Source organism: Somniosus microcephalus, chromosome 10, assembly GCF_052327205.1.
Source record: "Somniosus microcephalus isolate GS21.2 chromosome 10, FLI_Smic_1.0, whole genome shotgun sequence".
Taxonomy (NCBI): Eukaryota; Metazoa; Chordata; class Chondrichthyes; order Squaliformes; family Somniosidae; genus Somniosus; species Somniosus microcephalus.
The window spans coordinates 8,183,205-8,194,080 of NC_140996.1; the positions used below are offsets into that span (position 1 = coordinate 8,183,205).

Below are 10,876 nucleotides of genomic sequence, written 5' to 3' on the forward strand. Positions count from 1 at the left end.
GTAGTTCCATACCAAAGTAGTTCCATTTAGCGATGTGATACAATAACAATGTAACAGTGCCGTGGGATCTTTTACGTCCACCTGAGAGAGCAGACGGGGCCTTGGTTTAACGTCTCATCCGAAAGACGGCACCTCCGACAGTGCGGCACTCCCTCAGTACCGCCCCTCTGACAGTGCAGCACTCCCTCAGTATTGCCCCTCCGACAGTGCAGCGCTCCCTCAATACTGCCCCTCCGACAGTGCGGCGCTCCCTCAGTGCTGCCTGTCCGACAGTGCGGCGCTCCCTCAGTACTGCCCCTCCGACAGTGCGGCGCTCCCTCAGTACTGCCCCTCCGACAGTGCGGCGCTCCCTCAGTACTGCACTGGGAGTGTTAGCCTGGATTTTGTGCTCCAGTCTCTGGAGTGGGACTTGAACCCATGACCTTCTGACTCAGGGGCGAGAGTGCTGCCCACTGAACCACGGCTGACAATACCGCCTTTTAATGTACGAAACGTCACGATTCGCTCCACAGGGGTGTAATCCCCTTTTAGTTGTCCCCATCCCTTTAAATTTTACTTGCACGCTATTGTCCCCCCTCTCGATGCTGGTGCGCTTCTGAAACCTGGATCTGCCCTCAACGATTCTGTAAATGGGCTGACGTCAGAAAAATGAGTGTTCTTCCTGCACGAACTTCCAGGCAGGATTTGCAGCAGTTCTTAACCACGTGTGGTGAAAAGCCAGCCCACCATCTGAAGCAGAAGCTTTCTGAAAGAACCGATTCCTGCCTGTGGTGCAGCAGAGAACACAGATCATTCTCAGCTCCTTTTTTTCTTTTGCTGCTGGCAGAATCTGGGAGCGTTTTCATTACACGCGATGCTTTGTTGGAGTTAAATATGAAACATGAAGCATAAAAGCACTACAGCTGCTCAATGAGCATTTAATTAAATCAATGAAAACACAGCACATTCATCACCTGCACGCACATTAATAACACTCTTCAGATTTCATTCTAACAGTCGTAAATTTATTAAAAGGCACATACAAAAGATTAATATTTTGACTCTCAGCGTGAAAATTGCAATAATTTTTTTTGGAAACTCTAGGACTGGTTGACAATACTTCCGTACATGACTTCCTGTCTAATAATATTGTAACAGTCATCAGGCTGGAGTTTCCACTCGGGCGCGCTGTTTTTTTTCCAACACAATTCCCGCGATATCGGCATAGCCGGCGCAAAAGATTCGCGGAATTTTAAGCCAAAATGGCGTTCAGCGCAACTCGAGCTTGCGCTGTCTTTTGAGCCAGTTTTTGTTTTAAATCGTGCTAGAAGCCGGCCCCGTCCACAAAACCGGCCACGCACCCCCCCCGGGTGAATTAATCACCGCGGCCAGTTTCCGCTAATTACGCCCGTTGGCGAGCCTTCGAGGAGGCTCCAAAAACAGTAAGCTGGAACCTTTGGGTGCAACGACACCAATAGGAAGGTTTTGAACGATTTCTCTTTTTACATTTACGAGGAACTGATCACTGAAGCTCAATATAACGAGAAAATAGTTTTGTGCATTTTTTTAAAAGTCATTTTCAGTCATTTGAAGCCGGGGTTCCTCGCAGGTGGAAGACTGGGCACTCTGATTAAAAATGCTTATTTTCTGGTGAGAAAACTACTCGGCACTTGGTCTAAGCGTTAAACAAAGCTTTAATCAACTGTTTTACAACATGGAGGTCTAGTTGTGTCCTTCACTAGTTCCTGTTAAGAATGTCCTGCGCAAGCTGGGCCCATGCCCGAGTATTTATACTCTCCCTGGACAGCGCCACCAGCAGGCCACCCAGTATTATTTCATAAATCTTTCTTTCATGAATGACTGATTCATGTCATTACCCATTTTTAGCCAGATTAATCAAATTGCACCAAGTTACCGCGCTTAAATATATAAAGCAAATATTTTTTAAAGCAATTTTTTTTTTTTTTACATAGAAATATAGAAGATAGGAGCAGGAGTAGGCCATTCGGCCCCTCGAGCCTGCTCCGCCATTCAATGCGATCATGGCTGATCATCCAAATTCAGTACCCGGTCCCTGCTTTCTCCCCATATCCCTTGATCCCTTTAGCCTTGAGAAATATATCCAACTCCCTCTTGAATATATTTAATGTATTGGCCTCTACTGCCTTCTGTGGTAGAGAATTCCACAGGTTCACCACTCTCTGGGTGAAGAAATTCCTCCTCATCTCTGTCCTAAATGGCCTACCCCTTATCCTTAGACTGTGACCCCAGGTTCTGGACTCCCCGACCATCGGGAACATTCTTCCTGCATCTAGTCTGTCCAGTCCTGTCAGGATTTTATAAGTTTCAATGAGATCCCCTCCCATTCTTCTAAACTCCAGCGAGTACAAGCCCAATCTCTCCTCATACGTCATTCCTGCCATCCCAGGTATCAGCCTGGTGAATCTTTGCTGAACTCCTTCCATGGCAAGAACATCCTTCCTCAGATAAGGCGACCAAAACTGCACACAATACTCAAGATCTGGTCTCACCAAGGCCCTGTACAACTGCAGCAAGACATCCTTGTTCCTGTACTCAAACCCTCTCGCTACGAAGGCCAACATACCATTTGCCTTCTTAACCACCTGCTGCACCTGCATGCTTACCTTCAGCGACTGGTGCACAAGGACACCCAGGTCTCATTGCACTTCCCCTTCTCCCAATCTATTGCCATTCAGATAATAATCTGCCTTCCTGTTTTTGCCACCAAAGTGGATAACCTCACATTTCTCCACGTTATATTGCATCTGCCATGCTTCTGCCCAATCACCCAACCTGTCCAAATCATCCTGGATTTTCTCAGCATCCTCCTCACAGCACACATGCCCACCCAGCTTTGTGTCGTCTGCAAATTTGGAGATATTCTGCAAATTACATTTTAAAACGCTGCCCGACTGCGCTGGTTCAGGGCAGGTTTGGCGCTATTCAAATGAGTTTGAGCAGAAACGAGGGATCGGCGAGGGTGGGGGGAGACATTTTTGGAAACGGGCGCAATCTGCGCCAGAATCGCCAATTGCACCCAAAGAGGAAACTCCGCCCCTCTGTAGGTGTGAAAAATCAGTGCGATTGAGTGTCGCGAAAAGAAAAATGTTTAACGCTCAATTGAAAATAAAAATGTGTTTGTGTGAATTTACTTTGGTTTGTGCAGGGCCAGCACACGCCAGCGAATGTTGAGTGGATCCTTAGAGGGGCAACCTGCAAAAGAACGCTCGATTTTAAGTGTACAGCACCACATCCGTCAAGAACGCAGGTAACAGTGCAGACGTATTAAAGGCTACAGCTAAAATATGCGAGGAAGAAGTCCATTTAAACTTCAGGTGGATTTTGAGTCAACATTTAGTTGTATGAATGTCGGAGATTGCTAATCCAAAATCTTAGTGAAAATCATTAAAGCCACTTTAGGTGGTGGGTTAGCTTGTAGATCATAGACTTGAATCACTAATAAACCCAATGGGGAATTCAGGAGAAATTTCTTCACCCAGAGAGTGGTGAGAATGTGGAACTCGCTACCACAGGGAGTGGTTGAGGCGAATAGTATAGATGCATTGAAGGGGAAGCTAGATAAACACGTGAGGGAGAAAGGAATAGAAGGGTATGCTGATGGGGTGAGATGAAGAGGGGTGGGAGGAGGCTCGTGTGGAGCACAAACACCGGCACGGACCAGTTGGGCCGAATGGCCTGTTTCTGTGCTGGAGATTTCTGTGTAAATTCGATGTAAGGTGCGTGCGGAATGTCGTTGAGGAAATTTGGGACAAAATCTGCAGCCTTCTTTCTGGGAGTGTTGTCCCTTCCTTCACAGTTCCAAACATACAACAGCAGACAACAACTTTATAAAAAGTAATGGATACCGATGGTGACTCTGACACTTTAAGATCAGTTTCCAAATACAGTATTTCAAGTTTATCAATCGTTGTTGGGACTGGTGTTTATGTTAGAATTGCATTCTTTTTAAATGATGTTTTAAGAACACACGCACTTTATAATGTACCGCTGCTCCCTGCACAAGCTGTTATAATATCAGGAATCTGCAATTATATATTTAAAACAAAATGTTATTTTGCGCTTACTTTTTCATTTCCGCATTTTTAATCACTCGGTTTCTATCTGTAACGAGAAGGTGTTCACTTGAATCCAGTACAGGAAACTCTCGATTTACCGGAACCTAAATAACCGGAAGTGTCTGTTAACCGGCAAAATTCAGGAGTAGGTTCAGGTAAGTTTTACTTCATATTAGTGGCAGTTCCTGGATCTGTGGCTGTGTAACTGGAGTTCGTGCACTTGTTGCTAAGCAACAGGGACGCTTGGTCTGTGGCCGGAGTTACTGCACATGTTGCTAAGCAACAGGGAAGCCTGGATTTGTTGCTGTGTACGGAGCTCTCGTACCTTTTTAACTATACCTCTCTGTAATCCGGACTTTTTGATAAACCGGCACCACGCCGGTCCCGTCGGTGCCGAATAATAAAGAGTTTCCAGTACTTTGGATAATGTTGCTGTCCTTGCAGGTCCCTCCGACATGGTTCAAGTAGTCAGAGAATCAGCAGAGGGAAATCATTGGAGACGCTGACACAAGACGTGAGTGAAGACATAATCTGGGAGAATAGAAAGTGCTTGCCCTCCACTGTTGCTTGCACGTTGCCACGACCACCAAAGATATGATTTAAACTTAAGACCAGAACCTAATTCTTAGTAATATCAATAACAACAAGATAATGGGCCAGATTTTCCTGTTGAAATAGCGGAGAGGCTAATGGCGCTCGCCGTTATTTATGCACAAATGGTACAGCAACGTCAGGAGAGGGGCAGATGCGCGGTTAAATGCAGAAATACGAGTTGCGCCACTCCGTCGTAAGCTTCAGGAAAACGACATCTCACTGCCTGGCTCATCGTTGACGTGTATTGAACGCCATGAAATTCCTGTACTTGAGCTGTAGAAACAGACTAAAGGCTCCACAGTACGTCCGATGGCCGGGGAGTCCAGAACCAGGGGTCACAGCCTAAGGATAAGGGGTAAGCCATTTAGGACTGAGATGAGGAGGAATTTCTTCACCCAGAGAGTGGTAAACCTGTGGAATTCTCTACCACAGAAGACAGTGGAGCCCAATTCATTAAATATATTCAAGAAGGAGTTAGATATATTTCTTAAAGCTAAAGGGATCAAGGCAGGGACAGGGTACTGAATTTGGATGATCAGCCATGATCTCATTAAATGGCGGAACAGGATCGAGGGGCCGAATGGCCTATATATGCTGCTATCTTCTATGTTTCTATGCACGCTAATCTTTTATGCGGGACCTTCTGAAAGTCCAAATACACCACATCCACTGGTTCTCCCTTATCTATTCTACCAATTACATCCTCAAAAAATTCCAGTGGATTAGTCAAGCATGATTTACCTTTTGTAAATCCATGTTGACTTTGTCCAATCCTGTCACTGTTTTTCAAGTGCTCTGCTATTATATCTTTTATAATGGACTCTAGCATTTTTCCCACTACCGATGTCAGGCTTACCGGTCTGTAATTCCCCGTTTTCTCTTTACCACCTTTTTTAAATAGTGGGGTTACATTAGCTATCCTCCAATCCATGGGAACTGTTCCAGAGTCTCTAGAATTTTGGAAGATGACCAGCAATGCATCTACTATTTCTAGGGCCACTGCCTTAAGTACCCTAGGATGTAGATTATCAGGCCCTGGGGATTTATCGGCCTTCAATCCCGTCAATTTCCCTAACACCATTTCCCTACAAATACTGATTTCATTCAATTCCTCCCTCTCATTGGACCCTATGTTCCCCGACATCTCTGGGAGGTTATTTGTGTCCTCCTTTGTGAAGACAGAACCAAAGTATGTATTTAGTTGGTTTGCCATTTCTTTGTTCTCCATTATAAATTCCCCTGATTCTGACTGCAAGGGACCTACGCTTGACTTCACCAATCTTTTTCTCTTCACATAGCTATAGAAGCTTTTACAGTCAGTTTTTATGTTCCCTGCAAGCCTACTCTCATAATCTATTTTCCCCCTCTTAATTAATCCCTTTGTCTTCCTTTGCTGAATCCTAAACTGCTCCCAATCCTCAGGTTTGCTGCTTTTTCTGGCTAAATTATATGTCCTCTCCTTGGATCTTATGCTATCCCTAATTTCCCTTGTTAGCCACGGTTGAGTCACCTTTTTTGTTTTATTTTTATGCCAAACAGGGATGAACAAATTCTGTAGTTCATCCATGCGATCTTTAAATGTTTGCCATTGCCTATCCACCGTCAACCCTTTAAGTAACGTTCCCCAATCCATCCTAGCCAACTCGTGCCTCATCCCATCGTAGTTTCCTTTATTTAAATTCAGGACCCTAGTCTCTGAGTCAACTACTTTAATGAAGATTTCTATCCTATTATGATCGCTCCTCCCCAAGGGGCCTCGCACAACAAGATTGCTAATTAATCCTTTCTCATTACATAATACCCGGTCTAAGATGGCCTGATCTCTAGTTGGTTCCTCGACATGTTGGTCCAGGAAACCATCCCGTATACGCTCTAGGAATTCCTCCTCCACAGTATTGTTACTAATTTGGTTAGCCCAATCTATATGTATTGCACGCATCTCTAATTTCCCATTTAATGCCATTCCCAACCTCAGCATTACTGTTTGGGGGTCTGTATACAACTCCCACTAACATTTTCTGCCCCTTGGTATTTCTCAGCTCTGCCCATACAGATTCCACATCATCAGAGCTAATATTCTTCCTCACTATTGTGTTAATCTCCTCTTTAACCAGCAATGCTACCCCACCTCCTTTTCCTTTTTTTCCTGTCCTTTCTGAATATTGAATACCCCTGGATGTTGAATTCCCAGTCTTGGTCACCCTGGAGCCATGTCTCTGTAATCCCAATTATATCATATCCGTTTACACCTATTGGCACAGCTAATTCATCCACCTTATTACGAATGCTCCTCGCATTAAGACACAAAGCCTTCAGGCTTGATTTTTTAACACTCTTAGTCCTTTTAGAATTATTATTTACTGTGGCCCTGTTTGATTTACACCCTTGATTTCTCTGCCTTCCACTTTTGCTTTTCTCCTTCCTGTCTTTTGTGTCTATCCTTGCTTCCCTTTCCTCTGTCTCCCTGCACAGGTTCCCAACCCCCTGCCATTTTAGTTTAAACCCTCCCCAACAGCACTAGCAAACACTCCCCCTAGGACATCGGTCCCGGTCCTGCCCAGGTGCAAACCGTCCGGTTTGTACTGGTCTCACTTCCCCCAGAACCGGTTCCAATGTCCCAGGAATTTGAATCCCTCCCCCTTGCACCATTCCTCTAGCCACGTATTCATCTGAAATATCCTTCTATTTCTACTCTGACTAGCACATGGCACTGGTAGCAATCCTGAGATTATTACCTTTGAGGTCGTATTTTTTAATTTATCTCCTAACTCCCTATATTCAGCTTTTAGGACCTCATCCAGTTTTTTACCTATATCGTTGGTACCTATATGCACCATAACAACTGGCTGTTCACCTTCCCCCTCCAGAATGCCCTGCAGCCGCCCCGAGACATCCTTGACCCTTGCACCAGGGAGGCAACATACCATCCTGGAGTCTCGTTTGCGGCCGCAGAAATGCATATCTATTCCCCTTACAATAGAATCCCTTATCACTATAGCTCTCCCGCTTTTTTTCCTCCCGTCCTGTGCAGCAGGACCACCCATGGTGCCAGGAAGTTGGCTGCTGCTGCCTTCCCCCGATAAGCCATCCCCCTCAACAATATCCAAAGTGGTATATCTGTTTGAAAGGGGGATGGCCACAGAGGACCCCTGCACTACCTGCCTGCACGTACTATTCTGCCTGGTGGTCACCCATTCCCTTCCTGCCTGTGCAGCCTTTACCTGCGGTGTGACCAACTCTCTAAACGTGTTATCCACGATGAGCTCGGCATCGCAAATTCTCTAGTATGTATCCATTTGCAGCTCCAGCGCCGCAATGCGGTCTGTCAGTAGCTGCAGCTGGATACACTTCCTGCACACATGGTCGTCAGGGACACAGGAAGTATCCCTGATTTCCCACATAGTGCAGGAGGAGCATGACATGGGGCCGAGCTGTGCTGCCATGACTTATCCTTTAATAAATTCAAATTAAATTAAATCAAATCAATACCACTAATTACACTACAATTAAATGATATACTCAAGGGCCCTTGTTTACCAGCACTCCCCGCTACACAACAGTGACTCCAGAAACTATAATCCACAAAAATTAAGTTTGGAAAAAAGCAAGAAAGAGAAAAATACTCACCAACCAATCACTTACCTGCTTTCTGGTGACGTCACACTTCGATTACTTTTTACTTCTCTCTCTCCTCTCGTGGACTCTGTGCCTCTCGCAGGTCCGCCGCTCAGCTCAGCTCCGGTCCCAGGCCTCCTCTCCGCGCTCTCTTTATCCTCCTCTCGCTGACTCTCTGCCTCTCGCAGGTCTACCGCTCAGCTCCGATCTGCAAAACCTGGCCCAATATTAGCATTAGTGCTACTCAAATTACATCCATAAACTTTGATTTTGTTCTCAGTTACTGCCGTAACACTGGCTCCTTATTTTAGGCTTTTGGTAGCGTAATCCTCTCAATGCATGGAACGAACTTCTAACTTCTCTCCTCCAGCACTCCAGCACAGTCCGCTACCGGAATGCTCAGAGGGAGGACAGCGATATAAAGATGATCCAGGAAAAGAAGGAACAAGCTGAAATGAAGCGGTAACTTTTCTGACCTCTGCAGACATTTTCCACCCTGCGTTAGTTTCACCTCCGAGAAACGTTCCTGAACAAAGTCTTGATCAAAATTTCCTATCTTGCGTTTCTCTGCAGCAAGGTTCAAGAAGAAGAATTACGTGAAAATCATCCTTATTTTGACAAACCGCTCTTTATAGTTGGTCGCGAGCACAGATTCCGAACATTCTGCCGTGTGGTGGTGAGGGCACGATTCAACGCGTAAGTCTCTGTCTCTCTCTCTGTCTCTCTCTCTGTCTCTCTCTCTGTCTCTCTCTCTCTCTGTCTCTCTCTCTCTCTGTCTCTCTCTCTCTCTCTCTGTCGCTCTCTCTCTCTGTCGCTCTCTCTCTCTGTCGCTCTCTCTCTGTGTCGCTCTCTCTCTGTGTCGCTCTCTCTCTGTGTCTCTCTCTCTGTGTCGCTCTCTGTGTCGCTCTCTCTCTGTGTCGCTCTCTCTCTGTCGCTCTCTCTGTGTCGCTCTCTCTCTGTGTCGCTCTCTCTCTGTGTCGCTCTCTCTCTGTGTCGCTCTCTCTCTGTCGCTCTCTCTCTGTGTCGCTCTCTCTGTGTCGCTCTCTCTGTGTCGCTCTCTCTGTGTCGCTCTCTCTGTGTCGCTCTCTCTGTGTCGCTCTCTCTCTGTGTCGCTCTCTCTCTGTGTCGCTCTCTCTCTGTGTCGCTCTCTCTCTGTGTCGCTCTCTCTCTGTGTCGCTCTCTCTCTCTGTCGCTCTCTCTCTGTGTCGCTCTCTCTCTGTGTCGCTCTCTCTCTGTGTCGCTCTCTCTCTGTGTCGCTCTCTCTCTGTGTCGCTCTCTCTCTGTGTCGCTCTCTCTGTGTCGCTCTCTCTCTGTGTCGCTCTCTCTCTGCGTCGCTCTCTCTCTGCGTCGCTCTCTCTCTGCGTCGCTCTCTCTGCGTCGCTCTCTCTGCGTCGCTCTCTCTCTGCGTCGCTCTCTCTCTGCGTCGCTCTCTGCGTCGCTCTCTCTGCGTCGCTCTCTCTGCGTCGCTCTCTCTGCGTCGCTCTCTGCGTCGCTCTCTGCGTCGCTCTCTCTGCGTCGCTCTCTCTGCGTCGCTCTCTCTGCGTCGCTCTCTCTGCGTCGCTCTCTCTGCGTCGCTCTCTCTGCGTCGCTCTCTCTGCGTCGCTCTCTCTGCGTCGCTCTCTCTGCGTCGCTCTCTCTGCGTCGCTCTCTCTGCGTCGCTCTCTCTGCGTCGCTCTCTCTGCGTCGCTCTCTCTGCGTCGCTCTCTCTGCGTCGCTCTCTCTGCGTCGCTCTCTCTCTGCGTCGCTCTCTCTGCGTCGCTCTCTCTCTGTCGCTCTCTGTCGCTCTCTCTCTGTCGCTCTCTCTCTGTCGCTCTCTCTCTGTCGCTCTCTCTCTGTCGCTCTCGCTCTGTCGCTCTCTCTCTGTCGCTCTCTCTGTCGCTCTCTCTGTCGCTCTCTCTCTGTCGCTCTCTCTCTGTCGCTCTCTCTCTGTCGCTCTCGCTCTCGCTCTGTCGCTCTCGCTCTGTCGCTCGCTCTCGCTCTGTCGCTCGCTCTCGCTCTGTCGCTCGCTCTCGCTCTGTCGCTCGCGCTCGCTCTCTCGCTCGCGCTCGCTCTCTCGCTCGCTCTCGCTCTCTCGCTCGCTCTCGCTCTCGCTCGCTCCCTCGCGCTCTCTCTCGCGCTCTCGCTCTCTCTCGCTCTCTCGCTCCCTCGCTCTCTCTCGCTCTCTCTCGCTCTCTCGCTCTCTCTCGCTCCCTCTTGCTCCCTCTCGCTCTCGCTCTCTCGCTCTCTCGCTCGCTCTCGCTCTCTCGCTCCCTCTCTCGCTCCCTCTCGCGCTCTCTCGCTCTCTCGCTCTGTCGCTCTCTCTCGCTCTCTCTCGCTCTGTCGCTCTCTCTCGCTCTGTCGCTCTCTCTCGCTCTCTCTCGCTCTGTCGCTCTCTCTCGCTCTGTCGCTCTCTCTCGCTCTGTCGCTCTCTCTCGCTCTGTCGCTCTCTCTCGCTCTGTCGCTCTCTCTCGCTCTGTCGCTCTCTCTCGCTCTGTCGCTCTCTCTCGCTCTGTCGCTCTCTCTCGCTCTCTCTCGCTCTCTCGCTCTCGCTCTCTCTCTCGCTCTCTCTCTCGCTCTCTCTCTCGCTCGCTCTCTCTCTCGCGCTCTCTCTC

At 48.1% G+C, this 10,876-nt stretch overlaps 1 protein-coding gene across 8 annotated transcripts in view; it reads left to right on the forward strand.

Annotated features, from left to right (window-relative positions):
• nalcn (sodium leak channel, non-selective) overlaps positions 1 to 10,876 on the forward strand; it is a 315,031-nt gene that overhangs the window by 203,037 nt on the left and 101,118 nt on the right. For all 8 annotated transcript variants that reach the window (XR_015079682.1, XM_085998388.1, XM_085998389.1 and 5 more), the window contains 4 exons: positions 3,167 to 3,268; positions 4,521 to 4,590; positions 8,656 to 8,747; positions 8,859 to 8,981. Coding sequence is in view for 7 of the 8 variants with exons in the window: in XM_085998388.1 (XP_085854514.1) it covers positions 3,167 to 3,268; positions 4,521 to 4,590; positions 8,656 to 8,747; positions 8,859 to 8,981 (387 nt within the window). In the remaining variant the exon portion in view is untranslated. The remainder of the gene's footprint in view (positions 1 to 3,166; positions 3,269 to 4,520; positions 4,591 to 8,655; positions 8,748 to 8,858; positions 8,982 to 10,876) is intronic.